The sequence below is a fragment of the Scyliorhinus canicula genome, chromosome 1, assembly GCF_902713615.1.
Source record: "Scyliorhinus canicula chromosome 1, sScyCan1.1, whole genome shotgun sequence".
Classification (NCBI taxonomy): Eukaryota; Metazoa; Chordata; class Chondrichthyes; order Carcharhiniformes; family Scyliorhinidae; genus Scyliorhinus; species Scyliorhinus canicula.
In genome coordinates, this window is record NC_052146.1 from 132,369,251 (window position 1) to 132,396,917 (window position 27,667).

Sequence of the window (27,667 nt, forward strand, 5' to 3'; positions counted from 1 at the left end):
CTTGTAAAAGTCTACCGGGAACCCATCCGGTCTTGGTGCTTTTCCTGACTGCATGGAATGAATACATTCCACAATTTCGCCCAGCCTCAGTGGTGCTTCAGCCACTGTTTTCTGCCCTCCCAGCCCCTGTTTCCTTTCCTCCGCCACCACCAGTATGTCTAGTCTGCCAAGGAATTGCTTAATCTCCGAGACCCACTCCGGGGGTTCGGAGGTATACATACCTCAGTAAAAGTTTGCAACTACCTTGTTCACCTCGTTTGGGTCTACCACCATCCTACCATTTCTGTTCCTAACATGCGCTATCTATTCGACAGCATGCACTGGCCTAGTCACCATGTTCGTGGGAGACCCACCCCCACATGCCTGGCGGAGCTGGTGGACTGCCTTCCCTGTGGAGAGCAGATCAAATTACATCTGCAGCTTTTCTCTCTGCCAAGAGTTCCATTGTTGGGGTCATGGAGTACTGCCGATCTTCTCCAGTATGGAGTCTTTTTTTTTCATTTACAGGCTGTGGGCATCGCTGGTTAGGCCAGCATTTATTGCCCATCCCTAGTTTCCCTTCAGAAGATGGTGGTGAGTTGCCTTCTTGAACCGCTGCAGTCCTTGAGGTGTAGGTACACTCACTATGTTGTAAGGACGAGTGTTCCAGGATGTTGCCCCAGTGACAGTAAAGGAACGGCGATATATTTCCAAGTCAGGGTGGTGAGTGACTTGGAGGGGAACCTCCAGATGGTGGGGTTGGAAGGTGCTACTCTTGTCCTTCTAGATGGCAGTGGTCTTGGGGTCGGAAGGTGTTGTCGAAGGAACATTGGTAAGTTTCTGCAGTGCATCCTGTAGATGGTACACATGGCTGCCACTGTTCGTCGGTGGTGGAGGGTTTGAATGTTTGTGGGAGGGGGAGAGCAATCAAGCAGACTACTTTGTCCTGAATGGTGTCGAGCTTCTTGAATGCTGTTGGAGCTGCACTCATCTAGGCAAGTGGAGAGTATTCCATTACGCTCCTGACTTGTAGATGGCGGACATGCTTTGGGTGGTCTGGAGGTGAAATGAAAAATGAAAATCGCTTATTGTCACGAGTAGGCTTCAAATGAAGTTACTGTGAAAAGCCCCTAGTTGCCACATTCCGGCGCCTGTTTGGGGAGGCTGTTACGGGAATCGAACCGTGCTGCTGGCCTGCTTGGTCTGCTTTCAAAGCCAGCAATTTAGCGTTGTGCTAAACAGCCCCTGTGAGTTATGGAGGGGCCCAAACGGTGAGTTACTTGCCGTAGGATTCCTCCTCTTTGACCTCCCCTGGTAGCCACAGCATTATTATGGTTAGTCCAGTTCAGTTTCTGGTCAATGGTAACCCTCAGGATGTTGATTGTGGGGGATTCAGCAATGGTAATACCATTGAATGTCAATGGGCGGTGGTTAGATCATCTCTTGTAGGAGATGGCCCGGCACTTGTGTGGCGCGAATGTAACTTGCCACTTGTCAACCCAAGCCTGGATATTGTCCAGGTCTTGCTGCTTGTGGACATGGGCTGCTGAATTATCTAAGGAGTTGCGAATGGTGCTGAATATTGTGCAGTCATTCACAAACATCCCCACTTCTGACCTTATCATGGAAGGGAAGTCATTGATGAAACAGCTGAAGATGGTTGAGCCTAGAACACACCCTGAGGAACTCCTGCAGTAGTGATGTCCTGGAGTTGATTGACCTCCAACCACCACAACCATCTTCCTTTGGGCCAGGTATGGCTCCAACCAGCAGAGAGTTTTTCCACTGATTCCCATTGACTCAAGTTAGCTAGGCCTCCTTGATGCCATACTCAGTCAAATGCTGCCTTGATGTCAAGGGCAGTTACTCTCACCTCACCTCTGGCATTCAGCTCTTTTGTCCAATTTTTGAACCAAGGTTGTAATGAGGTCAGGAGCTGAGTGATGCTGGCAACATCCAAACTGAGCGTCTGTGAGCAGGTTATTGCTGAGTAAGTGTCGCTTGATAGCACTGTTGATGACTCCTGCCATCACTTTCCTGATGATGGCGAGTAGACTGATAGGGCGGTAATTGGCTGGGTTAGATTTGTCCTGTTTTATTTGTATAGGATATACCTGGGCAACTTTCCACATTGCCGGGTCGACGCGAGTGTTGTAGCTCTACTGGAACAGCTTGACTAGGGGTGCAACACGCTCTGGAGCACAAGTCTTCAGTACAATTTTTGTAAAAATGTATTTTTTTACAAATATGCATTAAAACAGGTTACAGCAAATAAACATACTTCCCCGGGGAACATACTTCCCAACAATCAACGATACAGTCTATACAAATTTTTCCTCTTTTTCACCCTCTTCCCCCGAACCCACTGCGACGAACAGCTCCTCCAGCACAGTCACCAACTTTCCCCACCTTTTCTCAAACCCCCACCTCCCCGCTAAGCCCCTTAACTCATACTTTATCTTCTCTAACCGCAGGAAGTCGTACAGGTCACCCAGCCAAGCCGCTACCCCCGGTGGCGATGCCGACTGTCACTCCAGCAAAATTCACCGCCGTGCAATCAGAGAAGCGAAGCCCAGCACATCGGCCGTCCTCCTCTCCATGAGCTCTGGCTTCTCTGAATCCCCAAATATCGCCACCAAAGGGTCCGGGTCCTCCACCTTCTCCACTATCCTGGCTAAGACCACAAAAATTCTCGCCCATAATCTTCCGCAACCCCAAAACATGTGCCTTCAGTACTATTGCTGGGATGTTGTCAGGGCCCAGAGCCGTTGCATTATCCAGTGCCTTCAGCCGTTTTTTGATATCATGTGGAGTGAATCGTATTGGCTGAAGACTGACATCTGTGATGCTGGGGACTTCTGGAGGAGACCGAGATGATCATCTACTTGGCATATCTGGCTAAAGCTTATTGCGAATGCCTCAGCCTTGTTTTTTGCACATATGTGCTGGGCTCCTCCATCATTGAGGGTGGGGATATTTGTGCAATATCCTCTTTTTCAGGGTATAAGTTAAATCTGGAAAAAAGTGAGTACTTCCCAGTTAATCCCCTGGGAAGGATAGTCAATCTGGGGCTGCAGCCACTCTGGTTGGCTGGTACCAACTTTAGGTATCTGGGGGTTCAGGTGGCCTAGCATTGGGTCCAGTTCCATAAGATGACTATATGAACTTGGTGGGTCAGGTCAGGACTCATTTTCAGAGGTGGGACAATCTTCTTCTGTCCTTGGCGGACAGAGTTCAGTCAATCCAAATGAACGTTTTGCTGAGATCTTTGTTCTTGTTCCAGTATTTGCTGATTTCTCTTCCTAAATCCTTTTTTTTGGGGGGGGGGGGGGGTAGTTTAAAAATTGATCATTTATTTTATATGGGCGGGCAGACTACATGGATTCGAAGGACAATCCTTTGGAGGGACAGAAGGTCGGGGCTTGGCATTGCAGAACCTGATGTACTATTATTGGCTGATGAATGAGGAGAAGGTATTGAGTTGGTGTATTGATCCAGGAGCCATGGGGTCATCTAGAGGGTCTGGGCTGAGGGTATTAGCGATGGCCTCGCTCCCATTCTCATCGGTGAAATATTTGGTTGTCTCCACCTTGAAGACAGCATTTTAAATTGGTCGATATCGAAGTTGGCTCCAACTTGTGTGAATCATATGTTTAAGCCTGCAAGGTTGGATGCCATGTTCAAGTGGTGGGAGGGAAAAGGGTTGAAAGTATGTGGGATCTGTTCCTGGAGGGATGGTTTGCCAGTTTAGAGGAATTGTCTGAGATGTGTATGTAGGCTCTTGCAGTCTGACTCATTCAGAAATTTAAGTTTACAATTTTGCAAAACCATTCTCCAGACATTCCCCGTTAATGGAAAGGGTTCTTTCGCTTGCAGGGTTGGAGGAAAGGAGCACTTCTGGGACCTATGGATGGATTATATTGGAGGACTTTGTATCGGGGGAGAGGGTTAAGGCTAAGTGGGAGGAGGCATTGCACTGGTGTTGGATGATTAGGTGTGGAGTGAGGCCCTGAGGAGGGTAAACTCCATGTCATCGTGTGTGAGGTTTGGCTTAATACAACTTGGCAGTGGTGTATAGGGCTCACCTGACTATGCCCAAGTTGAGCCGGGTTTTTTTACAAGGGTGGGAACAAGTGTGAGCACGTGTAGGGGCCCGGTCAATCTGTTCGTGTCCCAAGCTTGTGGATTTCTGGGTCTCCTTCTTCTTAGCAGCATGTCAGCGATTCTGGAGCCCTGTCCCTTGGTGGGCAATTTTGGGGTGTTGGACTCGCTGGAGCTGCAGACGGGTATGGGGGCCGATGTCCTGGCCTTTGCTGATTGCCTGGAAGCGGGTCGCCAGAGCTGCGGAGGGGCACGGAGGCCTTCGCTGATTGCCTAGAGAAAATAGAAATAGAAAATCGCTTACTGTCACAAGTAGGCTTCAATGAAGTTACTGTGAAAAGCCCCTAGTCGCCACATTCCGGCACCTGTCTGGGGAGGCTGGTACGGGAATCGAACCGTGCTGCTGGCCTGCTTGGTCTGCTTTAAAAGCCAGCGATGTAGCCCAGTGAGCTAAACCAGAGGTGGGTGTTGATGGGATGGAGGTCAGCTTCTCCACCCAGTGCCTCTGTTGCTGGGAGATCTGATGGAGTTCCTAGACCTAGAGAAAGTTAAATACAGGAGCAATTGAGGGGTTTTAACGAAGATGACAGCTGTTCATTTTGTATTTCAAACAGCTTGTCGCCATTAGTTGCAAAGGGGAGGGATTAGACATTCTTGGAGGGTTGGAGCTAGGGTCTGGGGGTCGTAGGTAAGAGGACTGTTATTTTGATTTGGTTGTGTTGTTTTGTCTTTATTATGTATAAAATTAAAATAGTTGTATAAAAATATTTTTTAAAATACTCTGCTGTCCAGTCATCTGAAACCCTGCTAACTTTCTCTCTTGGCTTAGAACATAGAACAGTACAGCACAGAACAGGCCCTTCGGCCCTCAATGTTGTGCCGAACAATGATCACCCTACTCGAACCCACGTATCCACCCTATACCCGTAACCCAACAACCCCCCCCCCCCCCCAACCTTTACTTTTTAGGACACTACGGGCAATTTAGCATGGCCAATCCACCTAACCCGCACATCTTTGGACTGTGGGAGGAAACCGGAGCACCCAGAGGAAACCCACGCACACACGGGGAGGACGTGTACAGGACTTGTACAAGGAATAACCTGGATAAGCTGTTGAGTGTTTGGCAAATTTAGAACCAGCCATTGGCAGAAGGATGAAGGGGAAATGAAAGTGAAAAATAAATCTATTCTCCCTCGGCTTTTAGTTTAGGATGTTGATGAGAGAAGCCCAACTGCGCACAAGGAACAGGCCGCTCTGACTATCAGTTACTAAACCTTGATTGTGAAATCCTACCGCTTTATATACAAGATACTCTGGTTTACTGGTCTACTGTTAAATGAACTGTACTACAGTAGGAATTCATTTCATTTTGATAACCATCATGACTTCTGTTGCCTGCCATGACTATTTAAAACTTAGTTTTCCTTTTGCTTTTTAACTTGATCTATTTTGCAGACCATTCTAGTGATACTAAATAGCAGAAAAAATGATTGAGAGTGGTTTATCACTCTTTGGAGTATAATGCATGATTCTGGAGAATTTGAAGCAGGGAGAAATATTTCCTTTCCAAAAAGAGGGAGAATTTTGTTTCTAGCTTTTATTAAAATTTGAATAATACTGTCAAAATTTGATACATTTCAGATGTTCCAATTTGAACTTTTTTTTTTTGCAGGCCCTCCTGCTGCAACCAACTTGTTTCAGCCGCCTCGCAGGCCAGGTCTTGGCACCGTAGGGAAGCCTATTCGTCTGCTAGCCAACCACTTTCAGGTTCAAATCCCTAAAATTGATGTTTACCATTATGAAGTGGACATTAAACCCGAGAAACGGCCCCGCAGGGTTAACAGGTGAGAGAAGCCTCAGCTGCCAGTTACTTGGGATAACCAGAATCTATTCTTCTTTATTGAAAGAGGATTTTTTTAAACCTGGGTTAGTAACTGAAATTTTGAAAAGTTTTTGTAATTTGGAACCTGGTGAGAAAAGCTGTTGGTTCATCCTTCTGTATACAAATTGCAGGATTATAGGGAGCACAATAAATGCAACTTACATTGAACGATTGATTTGTTAACAGGGATTTCTCTATGCTGAGAACAATGTAACAATAAACAATCACTAAGCTACTTGCCAACAGTTTCTTTTTAAATATAACTTTGTTCAAAAAGCTTTGTATCCATTTTTTGCTTGAGGGGGATAGGGAACTGAAAAAGTAATATAGAATCCTTAGGGTGCAGAAAGAGGCAATTTGGCTTACTGCGTCTGCACTGACCCTCTGAAACAGCCCCCTACCTAGGCCCACTCCCCCGCTCTATCCTGGTAGTCTACCTAATCTGCACATCTTTGGACACCAAGGGGCAAATTTAGCCTGACCAATCCACCTAACCTGCGCATCTTTGGCCTGTGGGAGCAAAATGGAGCACCCAGAGGAAGCCCACGAAGACACGGGGAGAACATACCAACTCCACACCGACAGTCACCCACGGTTGGAATTAAACTTGGGTTCCTGGTGCTGTGAGGCAACGATACTAATCAATGTGCCACCGTGCCGCCCTATCTCTACCATATAACAATGAGGTCCAAAATCTGTATATTTAGACACTGAAACTTCAAATCCTTCTAATGAATGTTTTATTTCTAGAGAAGTGGTTGACACCATGGTCCGACACTTCAAGATGCAAATTTTTGGAGATCGGCAACCGGGTTATGACGGGAAAAGGAATATGTACACTGCAAATCCTTTACCAATTGGGCGGGAGAGGGTGAGTATGAGATTTCTATTCAAACTGATCTTGCAGCTTTTGAACATGTTTGATGTACTTCAAGTTTTTGTGGTATTTCTAAATGTACAAGTTCCTAATTGAGTAACTCCCCACCTGACTCTCCAAAGCCTGTCCACCATCAACAAGGCTCAAGTCAGGACTGTGATAGAATATCCTCCACTGCGTGGATGAGCGTAGCTCCAAGAAAAATTGAGAAGATTGGCACCATTCAGGACAAAGCCTGCATAATTGGCGCCCCATCTGCCATCTTAAACGGTCATACCCTCCATCAGTGATGCAGAGTGACAACAATGTGTGCCGTCTACAAGATTCACTGCAGCAACTCACCAAGGCTCCTTTGAGAGCACCATTCAAACTTGCGACCTATATCACCTTGATGGACATAGGCAGCAGATGCATGGAAACAGAACCACCTGCACCATCCTAACATGGAACTATATTGCTTTTTCTTCACTGTTGTTGGTTCAAAGTCCAGGAACTCCCTCCCCCATTGCACTGGGCATGTACCTATACCAGAGAACATGCAAAGCACTAAGAAGGCAGCTAATAGCCATCTTCTCGAAGGCATTTATGAATGAGCAACAAATTGAAATGAAAAATGAAATGAAAATCGCTTATTGTCACGAGTAGGCTTCAATGAAGTTACTGTGAAAAGCCCCTAGTCGCCACATTCCGGCGCCTGTCCGGGGAGGCTGGTACGGGAATCGAACCGTGCTGCTGGCCTGCTTGGTCTGCTTTAAAATCCAGCGATTTTAGCTCAGTGAGCTAAACCTAGCCAGCTATGCTCACCCTTGAAAGAATTTTTTTTTAAATCATCACTGTTTGTGGGTAGCAACTATGAAGGAATAGGGGCAAATGGTTGTAATGGTTGGAGTAGTCATTTTAGCAGGAAAGAGGAGGAAAAAAATCTCATTGTGCTACTTTGGGAGGAAGGACATTGATTACTGGCATGGCCCTGGCATGAGTGGTTGCACACAGGGCAGCTCTAGCTCGAAGGTGTCTGTTTGGGCACTTTATACCTGCTAGTGGGGTAGCTCCGGCAGGAATGTGATGCAGAGGAATTTAGCATGTCTACTGGCTACCAGACCCGGCAAAAGACCTGGCTATGGAATTGGAGGGGACCTGTGGGACAGCAACAATTTCAAAAATGGCGGGGTGCGAGGGAGGGAGGGAAGGGTCGTCACCAGTGGGAAAGGTTCAGGTGGAACAGTTGATGGCCTTAATCAAAGAAAATCCAGTTTTGCCAGGACTCCTTGATGCCACATTTAGTCAAATTCTGCCTTGACAGCAAGGGCAGTAACTCTGACCTCCCCTCTAATTCAGCTGTTTTGCCCATGTTTGAACCAAGGCTGTATGACCCTCGCAGAACCCAAATAGAACATCAACAGGGTGGTTAATGATAAGCAAGTGCCAGTTGAAAGCACTATTGATGAACTCTTCCATCACTTTACTGAAGATCGAGAATGGACCGATGGGTGATAAATGACCAAGTTGTGTTTGTTCTGTATAGTGTACAGGGTGTACTTCATGTACGGGACATACTTGGACAATTTTCCACATTGCCGGGTAGATACCAGTGCTGTAGCCTCACTGGAACAGCTTGGCTTGGGGATGGGTGGCAGGATCTGGAGCATATATTCAGTATTATTGCTGGAATATTGTCGGGGCTATGGCCGTTGCAATACCCAGTGCCTCATCCATTTCTTTATATCACATGGAGTGAATGGAATTGGCTGAAGACTGAAATCCATGATTCTGGGAACCTTTGGAGGAGGCCAAGATGGACAATCCACTTAGCACTTCTGATTGAAGATTGTTGCAATGAAAAAAATGAAATGAAAATTGCTTATTGTCACAAGTAGGCTTCAAATGAGTTACTGTGAAAAGTCCCTAGTCACCACATTCTGGTGGCTGTTCGGGGAGGCTGGTACGGGAATTGAACCGTGCTGCTGGCCTGCCTTAGTATGCTTTAAAAGCCAGCGATTTAACCCTGTGCTGAAATTGCTTCAGCCTTATCTTTGCCCTGATGTGCTAGGCTCCTCCATCTTTGAGGATATGTTTTAATTGTCCATGACCATTCATACCTGGATGTTGCAGGACTGCAGAGTTTAGATCTGACCTGTTAGTTGTGGAATTGCTTTGTTCTGTTTGATTACTGCTTATGCTGTTTGGCACACAAGTTGTTCTGTGGTGAGCTTCACCAGGTTGATGCCTCATTTTTAGATATGCCTGGTGCTGCTTCTGGCATGCCCTCCTGCATTCTTCATTGAGCCAGGGTTGATCCCTTGACTTGGTAAGTGTTGAGTGGGGGATTTGCCGGTCCATGACGTTACAGATTGTGGTTGAGTACAGTTCGGCTGTTGCTAATGGCACACAGCACCTCATGTTGCCCAGTTTTGAGTTGCTAGATCTTTTCAAAATCTATCCCATTTAGCATGGTAGTAGTGCTACACAAAATGGGGTTTCTACAGATACTGTAATGGGACAAACGCATTTGTGGCATACAAGTTGATGAGGATGAGGGAAAGTAGATTTCTCTCTCTTGGTTCCCTCACCATCTGCCACAGGCCCAGTCTTGAAGCTATTTCCTTTTAGACTCCCATCAGCTCTGTCTGGACTGATCCATTCTTCGTGAGAGACATTGAAGTCCCCCACCCTGAATATATTCTGCATCTTTCCCTCCCGATGTGCTTCCTCCAAGTATGTTGAACTTGGAGTACTGATTCATCAGCTGAGGGGGTGGGGGCAGTACGTGGTAATCAACAGGAGATTTCCTTGTCTGTTTTTGACCTGATGCCATGAGACTTCATGGGGTCCAGAGTCAATGATGGGGTCTCCCAGGGCAACTCCCTCCCGACTCTATATCATTGCTTTGCCACATCTGCTTCCACCATGTTACATGCTACACGTTACAAGTCATTGCTAAGAGTGTGTAACTGTGTCTAATCATTTTGAATTTTATTATAGGTTGACTTAGAAGTGACCCTTCCTGGGGAAGGCAAAGACCAGACATTCAAGGTTTCCATACAATGGGTCTCAGTTGTCAGTCTGCAGTTGCTGTTGGAAGCTTTGGCAGGGCGCCTTAGTGAGGTTCCTGAGGATTGTGTACAGGCACTGGATGTTGTCACAAGGCACCTTCCTTCAATGAGGTATTTGCTGATGAGCTTTTACTCTGTTTTCAGATTAAACCTGAGCTGCTGCTTTTCTGAAAAATGGCAAATTGTGCTCCATTGGAACATTGTGACACCCCATAAGTGCATGTTATTTGTGTATTTTAAATCGTGTGCATAATATTTTGCAGTTTTAGCAATTTTAGAACCAGTCCTTGTCAGAAGGATGGAAGGTAAAAAATGTTGCAAATGGTGGAACCAGCTAGAAATGCATAATAACGCTGATGGCTTATTAAAATTAGAAGATGGGTTCACAAAGGGTGTATACTTTTTCATCACAATTTGAAACAAAGAGGACAATGGAAGAGTTCAAATATTAGCACCTACAATAAAGAAACAGCTCGTAACCTTTTTGATTCATTCATGGGTCATGGGTGTCGCTGGCTGGGCCACCATTTATTGCCCATCCCTAATTGCCCATGAATTGAATGGCTAGCCATGCCATTTCAGAGGGCATTTAAGAGTCAACCATATTGCTGTGGGTCTGTAGTTACATTTAGACCAGAACCAGGTAAGGACAGTAGATTTCCTCCTCTAAAGGATATGGTGAACCAGGTACGTTTTTACACAATTGACAATACTTTCATCGTCATCACTATACTTTTGAATCCAGCACTGTTCCCTCACAGCGACCTGGGTTTGATTCGTGTCTGCATAGGTTTCCTTACGCGAGGAAGGATGTTCTTGCTCTAGATGGAATGCAGCAAAGGTTTACCAGACTGACGTATGAGGAGAGATTGAATCGGTTAGGATTGTATTCGCTGGAGTTCAGAAGAATGAGGAGGGAGTCTCCTATAAACCTATAAAATTCCAACGGGACTAGACAGGGTAGATGCAGGAAGGATGTTCCTGATGGTGGGTGTGTCCAGAACCAGGGATCACAGCCTGAGGATATTGGGTCGGCCATTTCGAGATGAGAAATTTCTTCACCCAGAGAGTGGTGAGCCTGTTTTCAAGAAGCAGTTAGATATAGCACTTGGGGCGTTTGGGATCAAAGGATATGGGGGGGAAGCAGGATTTGGCTGAGTTGGATGATCAGCCATCATCATAATGAATGGCAGAGCAGACTCGAAGGCCCGAATGGCCTCCTCCTATTTTCTATGTTTCTTCCAGGTGTTCCGGTTTTTTCCCACAGTCCAAAGATGTGTAGGTTAGGTGGATTGGCTGTGATAAATTGGGTGGGGTTATTGGGATAAAGCGGGGGAGTGGGCCTGGATAGGGTGCTCTTTCAGAGAGTCTACTCTCTGAAGGAATTCTGTGATTTTTAATTGAATTCAAATTTCACCATCTGCTGTGGGAGGCAGGGTAGCACAGTTGTTAAACAACGTTGATTCATAGCTCCAGGGTCCCGGGTTTGATTCCCGGCTTGGGTCACTGTCTGTGCGGAGTCAGTACGTTCTCCACATGTTTGCATGGGTTTCCTCTGGGTGCTCCAGCTTCCTCCCACAAGTCCTGAAAGATTGCTTGTTAGGTGAATTGGGCATTCTGAATTCTCCCTGTGTGAACCCAAACAGTCGTCAGAGTGTGGCGACTCCGGGATTTTCACAGTAACTTCATTGCAGTGTTAATGTAAGCCTACTTGTGGCAATAATAAAAGATTATGGTGGGATTCAAATCCGGGTTCCCAGAGCATTACCCTGGGTCTCTGGATTATTAGTCAAGTTACAACACCTATGTTTTATATAGCTGGAAACTTGGGTGAAATGCAACAGCCATCTTGAGGTATTAGAAAAACAAGGAGGTTAAAAACCGTTTACAGTTAAACGGCGTTAGGAATCTGAAGCATTAAATCTGAGTCAGCAGGACTGATGCAAACGCGGCGCAGTGGTTAGCACTGCTGCCTCACGGCGCAGAGATCCCGGGTTCAATCCCGGCCCCAGGTCACTGACTGTGTGGAGTTTGCATGAGGCGACGTCTCCGTGGGTCTCACCCTCACAACCCAAAGATGTGCAGGGTAGGTGGATTGGCCACGTGAAATTGTTCCTTAATTGGGAAAAAAAAAAATTGGATATTCTAAATTTATTTTCAAAAAACCAGACCGATGCATTGGAAAATTGTGAAAAAAAATATACCAAGTAGATAATAAAGGACCAATGTAAGTTCCTATAGTAATGCCTTTTACCTGGAGAAAATTAGTTTATGGGTGACTAGAGGTTCCGACTGTTGGGAGTACTTATAGTTGACAACATGGTTGCTAGAGCTGCTCATGAAAATAGTCCCAAACATTCCTTTGCATGATGAAGATGTAGAGCAACTGCATACCTGTGGTGATGGAAGATTGGGGCTGGAAAATGTGAAATAATCAAAGCAAGAGCGTACACCAAAATAAGAATATGAGCACATTTACGTAGCGGCATATCACTGTGTGCCTGTACCCATGTCCTTTGATGTCCAATCCATAGCCTCTGGGTCGTTTAATGGTCTCCATTAGCTAAGTTAAGAACTGCAGGCAGTCAACCATTGACTTCAGTAATTTTATTTTTTAAATTAAAAAATTTAGCATGGCCAATCCACACATTTTTGGGTTGTGGGGTTGAGACCCATACAGACCCGGGGAGAATATGCAAACTCCACTCTGACAGTGACCCATGTTCGAACCCGAATCCTCGGCGCCATGAGGCAACAGTGCTAGCCACTGTGCCGCCCCAAGTTCAGTAATTTTATTGACGTGTCTGCTTTTATTGCATCCGTTTGTTGTGCCAAATTGCACAACATTATACACCATCGTGGAAATCATTTGACATGTCGAATGCCAGGCCTACTAAGACTACCAGGTTTCTTTCAAATTTACTTGTAGTGGTTTCCACATCATTTGTTGTATATTTCTATCATTCAATTTCTAGGTATGTAGTATTTTGCACTAATCCGTGTTAATTTTAAATTGGAACAAGAGGGCATAATCTTACATAGAAACATAGAAAATAGGTGCAGGAGTGGGCCATTCAGTCCTTCGAGCCTGCACCATCATTCAATATGATCATAGCTGATAGCTGATCATGCAAATTCATTGTCCCAACTCCCGCTTTCTTTCCATACCCCTTGATCCCTTTAGCTACAAGGGTCATGTCCAGCTCCCTCGTGAATATATCCAAAGAACTGGCCCCAACAGCTTTCTGTGGTAGAGAATTCCACAAGTTCATAACTCTCCGTTATAGTGATAATTTACCGAAATTCACTAGACTCTGGGGTGGTCCCGGTGGATTAGCAAACGTGACGCCACTGTTTAAAAAAGGAGGTAGGCAGAAAGCAGGAAATTATAGGCCAGTGAGTTTAACTTCCGTAATAGGGAAGATGCTGGAATCTATCATCAAGGAAGAAATTGCGAGGCATCTGGATAGAAATTGTCCCATTGGGCAGACGCAGCATGGGTTCGTTAAAGGCAGGTCATGCCTAACTAATTTAGTGGAATTTTTTGAGGACATTACCAGTGCAGTAGATAACGGGGAGCCGATGGGTGTGGTATATCTGGATTTCCAGAAAGCCTTTGACAAGGTGCCACACAAAAGGTTGCTGCATAAGATAAAGATGCATGGCATTAAGGGTAAAGTAGTAGCATGGATAGAGGATTAGTTAATTAATAGAAAGCAAAGAGTTGGGATAAATGGGTGTTTCTCTGGTTGGCAATCAGTAGCTAGTGGTGTCCCTCAGGGATCCGTGTTGGGCCCACAATTGTTCACAATTTACATTGATGATTTGGAGTTGGGGACCAAGGGCAATGTGTCCAAGTTTGCAGATGACACTAAGATGAGTGGTAAAGCGAAAAGTGCAGAGGATACTGGAAGTCTGCAGAGGGATTTGGATAGGTTAAGTGAATGGGCTCGGGTCTGGCAGATGGAATACAATGTTGACAAATGTGAGGTTATCCATTTTGGTAGGAATAACAGCAAACGGGATTATTATTTAAACGATAAAATATTAAAGCATGCCGCTGTTCAGAGAGACTTGGGTGTGCTAGTGCATGAGTCACAGAAGTGCAAAGGTGATTAAGAAGGCAAATGGAATTTTGTCCTTCATTGCTAGAGGGATGGAGTTTAAGACTAGGGAGGTTATGTTGCAATTGTATAAGGTGTTAGTGCGGCCACACCTGGAGTATTGTGTTCAGTTTTGGTCTCCTTACTTGAGAAAGGACGTACTGGCGCTGGAGGGTGTGCAGAGGAGATTCACTAGGTTAATCCCAGACCTGAAGGGGTTGGATTATGAGGAGAGGTTGAGTAGACTGGGACTGTACTCGTTGGAATTTAGAAGGATGAGGGGGGATCTTATAGAAACATTTAAAATTATGAAGGGAATAGATAGGATAGATGCGGGCAGGTTGTTTCCACTGGCGGGTGACAGCAGAACTAGGGGGCATAGCCTCAAAATAAGGGGAAGTAGATTTAGGACTGAGTTTAGGAGGAACTTCTTCACCCAAAGGGTTGTGAATCTATGGAATTCCTTGCCCAGTGAAGCAGTTGAGGCTCCTTCATTACATGTTTTTAAGGTAAAGATAGATAGTTTTTTGAAGAATAAAGGGATTAAGGGTTATGGTGTTCGGGCCGGAAAGTGGAGCTGAGTCCACAAAAGATCAGCCATGATCTAATTGAATGGCGGAGCAGGCTCGAGGGGCCAGATGGCCTACTCCTGCTCCTAGTTCTTATGTTCTTATGTTCCCTAGAGAAGAAGTTCTTCCTCATCTCCGTCCTGAATGGCTTACCCCTTATTCTTGTGACCCCTAGCTCTGGACGTCCCCAACATCGGGAACGTTTTTCCCGCATCGAGCCTTTCAAGTCCCATTAGGATTTTATATGTTTCTTCTAAACTCCAGTGAGTACAACCTGCATCGATCCAGTCTTTCTTCAAATGTCAGACCTGCCATCCCGGGAATTAGTTAATTCCGGGGATGGCAGGACTGACATTTGAAGAAAGACTGGATCGACGTAAACCTTTGCTGGACACCCTCAGTAGCAAGAATATCCTTCCTCAAGCCAAGAGACCAAAACAGCACACAATACTCAAGCTGTGGCCTCACCAAGGCCCTGTATAACTGCAGCAAGACATCCCTACTCCTATACTCAAATCCTCTCGCTGTGAAGGCCAGCATGCCATTAGCTTTCCTCACCGCTTGCTGTACCTACATGCCAACCTTCAGTGACTGTTCCACCAAGGCACCCAGGTCTCGTTGCACTTCCCCGTTTCCTGAACTGCAACCATTCAGATAATCTGCCTTCCTGTTTTTGCCACCAAAGTGGATAACCTCACATTTACCTACATTATATTGTATTTGCCCACTCAGCCAGCCTGTTCAAGTCATTCTGCAGCCTCTTTGCATCCTCCTCACAGCACACACTGCCACCCAGCTTAGTATCATCTGCAAATTTGGAGATATTGCATTAAATTCCTTCGTCCAAATCATTAATGTATTGTGAACAGCTGGGGTCCAGCACTGAACCCTGCAGTACCCCACTAGTCACTGCCTGCCACTCTGAAAAGGATCTGATATTTTCCACTCTCTGCTTCTTGTCTGCCGACCAATTCTCTATCCACGTTAATACATTACCCCCAATACCATGAGCTCTAATTGTGCTCACTAATCTCTTGTGCGGGACCCTGTCAAAAGTCTTTTGAAAGTCCAGATACACAACATCCAATGGTTCACCCTTGTCTACTCCGCTGGCCACATCTTCAAAAAATTCCTGAAGATTTGTCGAGCATGATTTCCTATTAGTGAATCCAAGCTGACTTGGACCGACCCTGTCCCCACTTATAAATGCTCAGTTATTTCATCCTTAATAATTGACTCCAATGTTTTTACCATCACCGACCAATCTATAAGTCCCTGTTTTCTCTGTCCCTCCTTTTTTTAAAGGTGGGGGTTACATTATCTACCCTTTAGTCGACAGAATGCTGGAAAATGATTCCCAATGCGTCCACTATTTCTAGGACCACTTCCTTAAGTACTCTGGGATGCAAAGCTTCAGGCACTGGGGATTTATCGAGTTTTAATCCCATAAATTTCCCCCAATATAATTTCTTGACTAATAAGAATTCCCTTCAGTTCCTCCCTCATGTCCCCTAGTATTTTGCAAGGTTATTTGTGTCCTCCTTAGTGAAGACAGATCCAAAGTAATTGTTCAACTGGTCTGCCATCTCTTTGCCCATTATGAATTCACCTGTTGCCCGTTATGAATTCACCTGATTCTAATTATAAGGGACCGACATTTGTCTTCAAGCTTAAAATTAAGTTATTTAGGAGTGGGATCACATAAAGTGAGGCCAGTGTTTTTCCATATATAGGTTAGTGAAAATATTGAACACACTCCTCCCTAAGAAGCTGTGGATGCCTGGTCACATGAACTTTACAAGATTTGCAATCGGTTTTTGTCAGGCAAGAGTTATGGAGCTGAGATTGAGATCCATGATTTAATTTAATAGGTTCACAATGCTGAATGATCTATTCCATTTTTGTGTTTGGTCCACTTACAATTTTCCCAATCAAACTTGCAGTTTGTGTTGCATTCTCTGAATTCACGGTTCCTCCAAGTTTCAATTTATCAGGCACAGTATCTCAACCCGAGAAATCCTTTGGAAATTTCAGTTTCCTGAATTTGAGAAAAATGGTAGGCTCCAGTATTTCAAATCAGTGAGTCTTTCGACTGAATCATCAGTGTCTCAACGTCTTGTGTTTTAGCAGGTAGCATTTTAAAGGTTAATTTAAAAAAAATAATTCTGGAGTTTTTACTATCTTCCCTTCCCGATCCTCCCTCAGGTATACCCCAGTGGGTCGTTCCTTCTTCTCTCCCCCAGAGGGTTACTACCACCCATTGGGTGGAGGTAGAGAAGTCTGGTTTGGTTTCCATCAATCTGTCCGACCTGCCATGTGGAATATGATGTTAAACATTGATGGTGAGTTGCACATACTGTAAACATATTTATTACATTGATCTTAAAACATTCTGGATATTTTTCCTGACTTGAGAGTGTGCTTTTTGAAATGCTCATTATAAAATCCAATAAGGTAACATAAAGAGATCCAATGCAACGTATTATTATCGTGCAATCAACTGCCACCCAGCACTGATAGACAAGGGACTCAAATCCAGTTGAGACAAAAGATCAGTGCAATGGGGTTTATAAAAACATTAAATCTAGCTGAGCTAACTTGGTTCATTAGATAATGCATGAGAAAATAAAAATAAATTATTTTTTGTTTGAGGCCCTGTGTTTCTGTACCACAATTCTTTGGTTCAGTCCTGTTTTGGGTTTCCATCTAAAACTACAAGGGACATTTATGGATTTATAGGTGCGTAGTTTTGGTCCAGAGTGGATCAAAAGAGTGAAATTACAATAGGGTAGTAAACCTCGGGGCTTTCCACAGTAACTTCATTACAGTGTAGTAATGTAAGCCTACTTGTGACACTAATAAAGATTATTATTATTATTACTAATGAGATTACTTCGGATGATATGATTTTATCCTCTGGAGGACAAATGAGAATCTGTAATCTTGCGTAACAATTGAAAGCAATGGAAATATGATTCGTTATTGGAAAGAAAATGGGCCAGTGGGTTCCTGGTGTCCTGATGCAAGCTAATATTGGATATTCAACCTAGTACATTGGCATGTAATTTGGTGTGGGATGGGCGCAGGGCAAGAAATAGCTGTACAACTTATTAAACGATTTGATCAGCCAAACACTCAGATATGTGGCCTACGTCCCTGACATCACACTGGCACTGAAATCCATATACTGTTGCTCAATTCTGCAGTAGGCAGAAAGTCATTTTGGACTGACAGCATATCCTGTTAGTGGAATATACCACATGCTTAGCCACTGCAGAACAACAACGTGAAACCGATTTCTTAAGCTTAATGAATCAAATGGAATGTTCCTTCGGTTCATAATGGACAGAGTGCAGACTGTATTCAACCAGCCTGCAATTGCAAAGCCCAAAACCATACATCTGCTGTATGTTGATTGAGCAACATTTGCTGAACAACCGTGAGTATGCTAATAGCTACGTTGACAATCGATTTAAGATAATCTTTATTAGTGTCACAAGTAGGCTTACATTAACACTGAAATGAAGTTGCTGTGAAAATTCATCATGTGACTTAATTTACACTAGCTTATAAGCAGCATCCATTCATAAGCACGGACCCATTCTCTACAAGCAAAAGGAATATATAGCCTCTTTAGAGTTACCTGGGAGCTTGAGAAGCCTGTGGTTCCTGTTACTTTCTCTATGCCTCAGACAATCAAAATCAACTTGCTTTAAAATTAGAACCATTTCTCCTCTAGTATAAATTGCTGTTGTGATTGTTTGATGTTTGCCATTCTTGCGTTTGTCCTGATGAGTGCAAGATAATGTTTGAGAAACATATCTCTCTCTTTAGCAATGTAAAGAGCTAACTGGAAGAGAAAACTTAGAATACAATATTATATTCTGCTCCAGTGGGGGAAATAAACTATCTTAACCACAATGATGACAACAAATTATGTTCAAAGTGACATACATAGTACATTGCAGTGTGTGAGGCTACAAATCATTCTGCCCTAAACATCTGTCTGTGAGATCTGTCCTTGTGAAACAAAGATTATTTTTATTTGTATGTGAAAGCAGATTGACAGAAAGCATTAAATTTTAAACCGAAAGTCTCTATGTAGTACATCTCCAGCACTGATGACTGATCCAGGTTGGTGCTAAATGTTTTGAGGGCATTGGTCACAATTACAAAATCGATTTGCATGACAAAACCCTTGGTCCATTTAATCTCACCTTTACAAGAAAATAACTAGTCTCCCCATTACTGTAACCAGTTGCTTTTAAATGTAAACTGTTTTATTTTGTAACTTGTGTTTCTGAGGGTTCTCTAAATAATGAAATAAATCAAATAAAAGAGTGCAGAATCCAAGTTGCTGCTAAGCTGCTGCTTTTTGGTGTACCAAAGCTTTTAGCAAGTTATCGTCATCCTTTATAGTTCAGGATAGAAAGCCAGAAATGGTAAATTCAGGGCCTCTATTTTGCATTGCGATTTTGGGAGCAATAGTTTACTAATGCATTGGTTGTCTTTATCCTGTAGTTTATAATACTTCGGCATCCAGAGAGATCAAATTTTGTGCTGAAAGCATATGTGTAAAGTGTGATCTTCCAGTCCTTTTGTCAGTGGTGTTTGCCTATATGTGTGGCACCAAACTCGTCAAGCTGTAGTGAGTGACCATTAAACCCTTCCCTCTCTACCTTGATGAGAAACCATCATGTTTCAGAATTACATGGAAAATTGAGTCATTGTATCTGGGATCAACATATTTTGCATCATTTCTGATCTAATCATAACATTTTTTTTAAACTGCTGCACTTATACAGATTCTGCTGCATATATTTGTAGTTGATTAATGTTGTTTATCTTTAATCTATTAATTATCAGTTCTAAATACTTAGTTTGCTTAACTTTGTTTCATTCCTTTGGTTGGGTTATCGCAGTATAAGTTCCATAATATTTTCTCCCCAGAAAAGTTATTCTTGTCTTAATATATGGAAAAAAGATATTATCAAATCTCCAAAATAATTATTTGATTAAAAGCTTAAATAAAACTATTGCTGCTAAGCGTCTAAAATGATTGGTGGAATGCATTTATTTGTATTACTGTCAGGCAAGATGCAGACATATTTTGATAAATAGCCTATGAATTAATCTTCAAAAAGGACTTTGTGACAACAAGCATAAGATAGCAGCAAGGTGTACTGGCTCTTGTAGCAGTTAATCGCAACGGTAAGTACATCTGTCCGTTCAATACAAAAGCATTTGTATTTAAGTCCTGGTTTTCTGCCTCCATTTTTGTAGTATTTTATAATTGGAAGGCAAATGTTGGACTGAGCTATATTCAAATTCTTGCTTGTTCCTCAATCCTTCCACACCCTATTTCAAAAAGGTGCCAATTAAAGTACAAAATCTTGAATATAATGCCAGTAGCTATAAAACCATACAGACTTTCGTTCAGGGAAATTTAACTATATCGGAAGAATGAAGAAAGTCATAGCAAGCATAAGTAATCTGGAGTAAAGTGCAACATTTATCATTCGATTCATCCTTTTAGCTGTTTATTTAAATGAAAACAACAACTGTTTCTCTATACTAGCATGTCTGATATGAGGCTGCCATTAATTCCTCATGCAGAAATGTTCCTCGGCATTCTTTAAATCCAAGTCACTCTTGAGGCCGTGTATATTTTCTCAGAAAATCAATCACTTCTTGTCGGCTTTTAACCTGCAGTGCTTTTTAAAAATGTTAATGGTCCAGATTTTGCTGTCAGTGGCAGGTGAATTGTCAATAGTTGTTCATTACACTTGCCGAGAGACAAATCCATTAATTGAGCACAAACATCAAGGCTGGCATTCCAGTGGGAGTGGAGTGCTGCTCTGTCAAAAGTGCTGTTTTTTGGATGCAATCTTAAATAGTCGTCTTGCATGAGTGGATGTAAACGGGCATGGCATTGTTTCACAAAAAATAATTAGCTGGTCATCACGTTGCTGCTTATGGGAGATTGCTGTATACAAATTAGCTATCATGTTTCTTACATTACAACAGGGATTGCACTTCCAAAGGTATTTCTAAAGTATTGGCTTTAATGCACTTCAATATGTCTGGGGGTCGTGAAAAATGCTACATAAATGCAACTTTTTTTCCCTTTTTATAGGAAGAAATTAAGCATTGGGAGGGGATTTGAAAACCAGGGTGAGAATTTTAAAATTGATGTATTGCTTAATTAAAATTCGAGGTCGCCCCTTTGGGACAGATACCAGGAGAATTTTTTTCTGAGGGTTGTACGACTTTGGAACTCTGCACCAGAAGGCGGTGGTGATGGGGTCATATAATACTTTTACGGTGGAGGTAGATAGATTATTAATAGGCAAGGGAATCCAAGGTTATCAGGAGTAGATAGGATGTAGAATTTGAAACACAAAGGGATCTGCCATCTTATTGAATGGCAGAGCAGATTTGAGGGGCTGAATGGCCTACATTTGCTCCAATTTCATATGTTCATAACAAAAACATGGATGAATGTTTCATCCGAATAGCTGAGAGGCTGACTGTTTTGGAGGCAGGAATAGGCAGTTCTAGTGATGACACAGATGTTGGGCATCTTTGGGTCAAATATGGTGCAACGGTTGCAAACAGTTTGGTTTCGCCTTGCAACTGCCAGGGTGCGAGGGGGATGAAGTCAGTAGCTAGGGTGTATCACTTGCAGCAAGGGGCTTTTTTGATATGCCGGAAGATGCAGGATCCTTTGTTTGAAAGCTCAAATTGGACACTTAATGTTTCATCTATTTTATGGCCCTGTGGTCAGGCATTTCATAATTTGTTTCTTCATGTTTGGGTATGCTTACTTTGGTTGGTTTTGAGGATTTTTTGCCATTCGGTCTTGTCTTTTTATCAGTCTATTGTTCTCTTCTTCTTCATTATTGTCAGTCACGATAATTTTTTAAAAATAAATTTTGTATACAGAATTATTTTTTTTCCAATTAAGGAGCAATTTAGCGTGGCCAATCCACCTAACCTACACATCTTTGGGTTGTGGAGGTGAAACCCACTCAGACACTGGGAGAATGTGCAACCTCCACATAGAAGCAATGACCCAGTGGCGAGATTCGAACCCGGGTCCTCAGCGCTGTAGGCTGCAGTGCTAACCACTACACCACGTGCCGCCCCCTTGGTCGCAACAATTAAACACTAATGTGACATTGTAAGCTAGCTAAGGTTTTCCAGTTAGAAGTCTCTCAACTAACAAAGGGGTTAGTTAACAAGAATGGAAATAGAAAACTTTCTGCGGGTCTTCACGATGGACTGAGAGAATGAGCTTGGAGCATGCAGTTAGTTGTGTTTTGTTAACTGTAGGTTTTGAGATAAAGTATTGTTTTCCACTGTTTCAATATGGCGTTTTTGACGTGGGGAGGGAAGGGGGTTGGGGAGGGTGTCTCTGGGTTCTCTTTTGTCGAGCTATCTGACTTGGCTCGGGGGCCGTCTTGGGTGAATTTCTTTACTTTATCTTTTCAGTGTCCCTTCTTAGGTATCTCTCTTTGGGAATGACTGACCCCAGATTGAGTGGTGGGAGACCTCCAATTCGTTTGGTTAGCTGGAATGTTCAGGATCTGAATGGCCCAGTAAAATGGCCGAGGGCATTCGCTCATCTTACATTTTCTTGCAGGAAACCCTCTTGCATGTCAAGGATCAGAACAGGTTATAAAAGGGTTGTGTTGGGCTAGTTTTTCACTCCAGTTTTAATGGCAGGGCCAGGGGACGGCAATTTTAATTAAATAAGAGTATTCAGTTCTCCTCCACTCAGATTATAGCCGACCCCAATGGTCATTATATTATTGTTTGTGGTCCCCTGGTGATCACTCTGGTAGTCATGGTTGACATTTATGCCCCTAACTGGGATGAAACTCTCCCCAATGTACCAGCTGATTTTAAGAGGTGACCTGAACTGTGTTTTGGACCCTAAACTGGATTGTTCCAAACCTAAATCTCTTGTCCCATCTGGGATGGCAGGGCTTTGTCCTCTTTTATGGCACAGATGGGGGAAGGCGGGAGGGGGTGCTGAAGTCGACAAAGTTGGAGACGCAGTGGCTGATGGACTCCTTGCTGGAGGTGGACTACCAATACTTGTTGGATCCTACTCCAGAGCTACTGACAGACAGGAAAGAAATTACAGACCCAGTTCGAGCTGGTATCCGCTGGTACGGCTGTTGTCAGCTACAGCACTCCAGGGGTATGATTTATAAGCATGGGGAGAAGACCAGTCTTCTTCTGGCTCATCAACTCGTACAACGGCAAGCAGTCTCATGCAAGATCCCAAGGATACGCAATAAGAGTGGCAATCCTGTTTCCTCCCCCCCCCCCCCCCCCCCCCCCCCCCCCCCCCTCTCCAGGTCAACACAGCTTTTAGATCTTATTACTGCAACCTATATATTCAGAGCCACCTGTTGCATAGTGGTTAGCACTGTGGCTGCGCCAGAGACCAGGGTTCGATTCCCGGCTTGGGTGGCTGCCTGTGCGGAGTCTGACGTTCTCTCCGTGCCTGCGTGGCTTTCCTCCGGGTGCTCCGGTTTCCTCCCATAAGTCCTGAAAGACGAGCTTCTTGGGTGAATTGGACATTCTGAATTCTCCCTCTGTGTACCCGAATAGGTGCCATAGTGTGGCGACTAGAGAATTTTCACAGTAACTTAATTGCAGTGTTAATGTAAGCCTACATGTGACACTAATAAAGATTATTATTCGATAAATTGATCTTGGCTGACTATTTTGATGGTCTGCACATCACAACAGTTGGGGTGGGCAAGAGCTGAGTTGGATTCCCTGTTATGCCCAGACGAGATTTCAAAATGTATTGGGCTGATGGTACCTGGTAAGGCCCTGGGCCCTGATGGTTCCCCATTGGAGTTTTACAGGAAATTTTCTGAACAGCTCCCGTGTTATTGGATATGTTCAATGACTCACTGTCTCGGGGTTCATTACCCCAGGCCCTCACTCAAGCCTCCATTTCCTTGCTCCTTAAGGGGGAAATGACCCACCGAATGTGGTTCATACCAACTCATCACACTTTTAAGCACTGATGTTAAACTGCTGGCTAAGGTCTGGCTGGAGCCTTGCTGCCCAGGTATAATTTTGGAGCATCAAACAGGCTTTGTGAAGGGCCGACAATTATCAGCCACTATACGGCACCTTTTTAACGATATTCTTTCCCCCCTCCTCAGCACCGAGCCTGAGGTCATAGTATTTCTGCTGAAAAAGCATTTGCAAGGTGGAATGGGAATATCTATTCAAGATTCTCAGGAGATTTGGATTCAGCCATACATTTGCCTCCTGGTTAGTTTGTTGTATAATTCCCCTACTGCCAGTGTTTGCATAAACACTCAACACTTGAATTACTTCCCCTTGGGTAATTGTCGGCCCTTCACAAAGCCTGTTTGATGCTCCAAAATTATACCTGGGCAGCAAGGCTCCAGCCGGACCTTAGCCAGCAGTTTAACATCAGTGCTTAAAAGTGTGATGAGTTGGTATGAACCACATTCGGTGGGTCATTTCCCCCTTAAGGAGCAAGGAAATGGAGGCTTGAGTGAGGGCCTGGGGTAATGAACCCCGAGACAGTGAGTCATTGAACATATCCAATAACACGGGAGCTGTTCAGAAAATTTCCTGTAAAACTCCAATGGGGAACCATCAGGGCCCAGGGCCTTACCAGGTACCATCAGCCCAATACATTTTGAAATCTTGTGCACTACCTCTACCCTTCATGCCATAATTACTGCACCACTGCCCTTTTCTCCTGCTAGATTTTCTTCAAATCCAGTAATGACCTCCTCCCTCAGGATTTGGAAACCGTTTCGGCAGCACTTTCAGCTCTTTTCCCTGTCTACTTTAGCCCCTATTTGCAACAATCACCTCTCCTTACTTTCTGGCTTGGGCCCTTCATTTAAATCTTGGAAGGCAAAGGGGTTTGAAAGTTTTGGGGACCTGTTTGCAGAGGGGAGATTAGGATTAGGGAGTTGGCTGACAAACTTTTGTTTCCCAATTCTAGTCTCTTTCATCATTTTCAGATTTGTGACGTTTCCCGTCGGGTTTTTCCTTCCTTTCCTTTGGCTCCGACTTCCTCCACGTTGAAAAATGTTTTACACAGGACGCACTTGACCAAGGCAAGGATGAGTGGGTTTTTCACAAATGTTGAATACCGATGTGTTCGTTGTTCACTTGCCCCAGCTAACCATGCACAAATGTTTTGGTCCTGCCTCAAACTTGCCAGCTTATGGGTTTCCTTCTTCAACACTAGATCGGAGATTCTTCGGGCGATTATAGAGCCATGTCCATTGGCAGCCATATTTGGGGTCTCAGACTCACCAATGTTTCGCCCTGGGGTGAGGGCAGACATTGTTGCTGTTGTCTCACTGGTAGCCCGGAGGCGAATATTGATGAGCTGGAAATCTCTCATCCCGCCCAGTGTTTCTGCCTGACTGAGCAATTTTATGTCACTCCTTCACTGAGAAAAAATTAAATATACCATCAGGGGGTCGGTGGGGGAGTTCTACCTGAGATAGCAGCAACCTTTTCTTTCCTTTTTTATGGATCTAGGCACCGTCAGTTGTTAGGGTATTTTATTTATAGTATTTAGGTTTTAGTTTGTTTTTTATCAGGGATTTGTTTGTAACTTTTTGACTTTGTATCCTTGCATCTTCGTTGATTGATGTTATATTGTTAAATATACTTTTTTTTTTAAACTTCCAGTATCAGAGTTTGTTCACCAACAGTTAACATGATGCATCATTGCAAATGGTACAGGAATGGGCAGGCCATAACTTTTTCTGATGTGGTTTATGGGTACCTATTGTGTATCCGTCACAACATCAAGCCATTCCATGTGTTTCAATGGTGAGTACTTCAGCATGATGCCGATATGGTGTAACTTCAGGGGTGCAGTTCAGATAGAAACTTTTGATTTTTGTTTAACTGCACATGTGCAGTCAATGGAAATTGCTGTCCAATTTACTCTGGCGATGACCACTACTTCATCATTATCTTTAGTGCAAAATCTGATCCAAATTTGTGTGAATGAATAATAATCTTTATTGTCGCAAGTAGGCTTACATTAACAATGCAGTGAAGTCACTGTGAAAAGCCCCTAGTCGTCTCACAGAAGGAGAATTCAGAATGTCCAATTCACCTAACAGCACGTCTTTCGGACTTGTGGGAGGAAATCGGAGCACCCAGAGGAAACCCACGCAGACACCGGGAGAACGTGCAGACTCCGCACAGACAGTGACCCAAGCCGGGAATCGAACCTGGGACCCTGGCACTGTGAAGCAACAGTGCTGACGTTTAAAATTCTCCATGGGATACATATGTGGTTTATCTTGTGATAAGAATTTGTGCTGCATAACAGTTATGTCAATTAATTAATTGCATCCTTATTTAAATAATCTACACTTCAAAAAGTACTTGATTGGCTATTAAATGCTTTGAGAAGTCCAGTGATCATGAAAAGCACAATATAAATGCAAGTCTTTTGTACTCAGCAACCAAGAGTTACTTTATAAAAGCAATGTTGGTGTACTCCATTTTCATTTGTCACAAAATAAATCTTTCCTCCTGAAAGGTTAATGCACAGCTTGTTACCTTTTAGTGTAACTTGTTTAGAGAAAATAATGTCGATCAAGAAATATATTGACACTTGGAAGTGTGTATGCATATTTTAAATCTAGTTTTTCAGTATGTGGGAGAGCCCCGAGACTGAATAATTTGACCTACATTTCATCTGATCTAAATTTGACTACTAAAGAAGTTGCAGGTGGTTTGTTTATTTTATTTACCAGCAAGGGGCAGGGAAGGAAAGGTGAGAGACTGTATTACTCCATCTCTCCTTGCTCCTTACATTGTCGCAATTCAACTTGTTGATCAGGAAGAACTCGGGACTTGTTCTTCAAACCATTCCTGCCATCTTGAGGGTGTCAAGGGTTGCAAAATTCTGGAAGAGAACTGTAGGAAATTTACTAAATTGTTGAAACCTGAGCTGATTTTTATCTTGTGTCTTCCAGTATCTGCAACTGCGTTTTACAGAGCTCAGCCAGTCATTGAATTTATGTGTGAGGTGCTAGACATTCAGAACATCAATGAGCAAACCAAACCACTGACTGACTCTCAACGTGTAAAGTTTACCAAAGAAATAAGAGGTAATGTGCTGAGTCCAAAGGGAGATTCAACACTTTAAAGAAGCAATTTTATAATAGGGAATGTTCGGCTGTTTAACGAGAGGGTGCCTAATTTTTATTTATCTTTTTAAATCTATTTTATTCCAACCATATTCAAAAAATACAAAAACATAAATAATCCCGGGAACACTCACCCCAACTCAGTTTTAAGTTCTGTACAAGTCCCCACCCCGCGAGGAACAATTCCTCGAACATGGCCCTCTGCTGAACCTCTCAATTCAAAAGTAATTTTCTCAAACCGGAGGAAATTGTACAGATCCCTGAGCCAGGCCTCCACCCCCGGTGGCATAGTCGACCACCATTCCAGTAAAATTCTTCGCTGGGCAATCAAAGAGGCGAAGGCCACAATGTCTGCCTTCCGCCCCTCCCATCAACTCTGGCATCTCCGATAACTCAAAAATTGCCACCGTCTGGTCCAGCTCGACCTCCACCCCCACAATCTTTGCTAGTGCTGAACACTCCCGCCCAGTACCTCGCTACATCTCACAGCCCCAGAACATATGTGAGTGGTTTGCTGGTCCTTGCCCACACTTTTAGCATTCATCTGCCACCCCCTGAAAAACCCATTCATCCTCGCCTGAGTCATGTGCACCATGCACCACCTTAAACTGCGTCAGGCTCATTCTCGCGCACGAGGAGGTCGAATTCTCCTCACTCCACACTCCCCAAGCTATCTCTCTCTTCTACCCCCCCCCCCCTCCAAATCCTTCTCCCATTTCTCCTTGATCCTCACCACTTGCGTTTTCCCTGCTCCTCCAGCCACCCATATATGGCCCCAATCCTACACTCTCCTCCACATCTGGAAGTAGCAAACGTTTCAATAGGGCATGCTTCGGCAGCCTGGGCAACCCTTGCCACACCCTCTGTACAAAGTCCCTTACTTGTAAGTACCTTAATTAA

The 27,667-nt window shown here is 43.8% G+C and overlaps 1 protein-coding gene across 3 annotated transcripts in view; it reads left to right on the forward strand.

The window, feature by feature from the left end:
- LOC119967496 (protein argonaute-4) overlaps window positions 1-27,667 on the forward strand; it is a 119,796-nt gene that overhangs the window by 28,379 nt on the left and 63,750 nt on the right. For all 3 annotated transcript variants that reach the window (XM_038800150.1, XM_038800143.1, XM_038800160.1), the window contains exons 2-6: window positions 5,756-5,927; window positions 6,716-6,836; window positions 9,825-10,006; window positions 16,773-16,909; window positions 26,594-26,728. In XM_038800150.1, coding sequence (XP_038656078.1) covers window positions 5,756-5,927; window positions 6,716-6,836; window positions 9,825-10,006; window positions 16,773-16,909; window positions 26,594-26,728 — 747 coding nt within the window. The remainder of the gene's footprint in view (window positions 1-5,755; window positions 5,928-6,715; window positions 6,837-9,824; window positions 10,007-16,772; window positions 16,910-26,593; window positions 26,729-27,667) is intronic.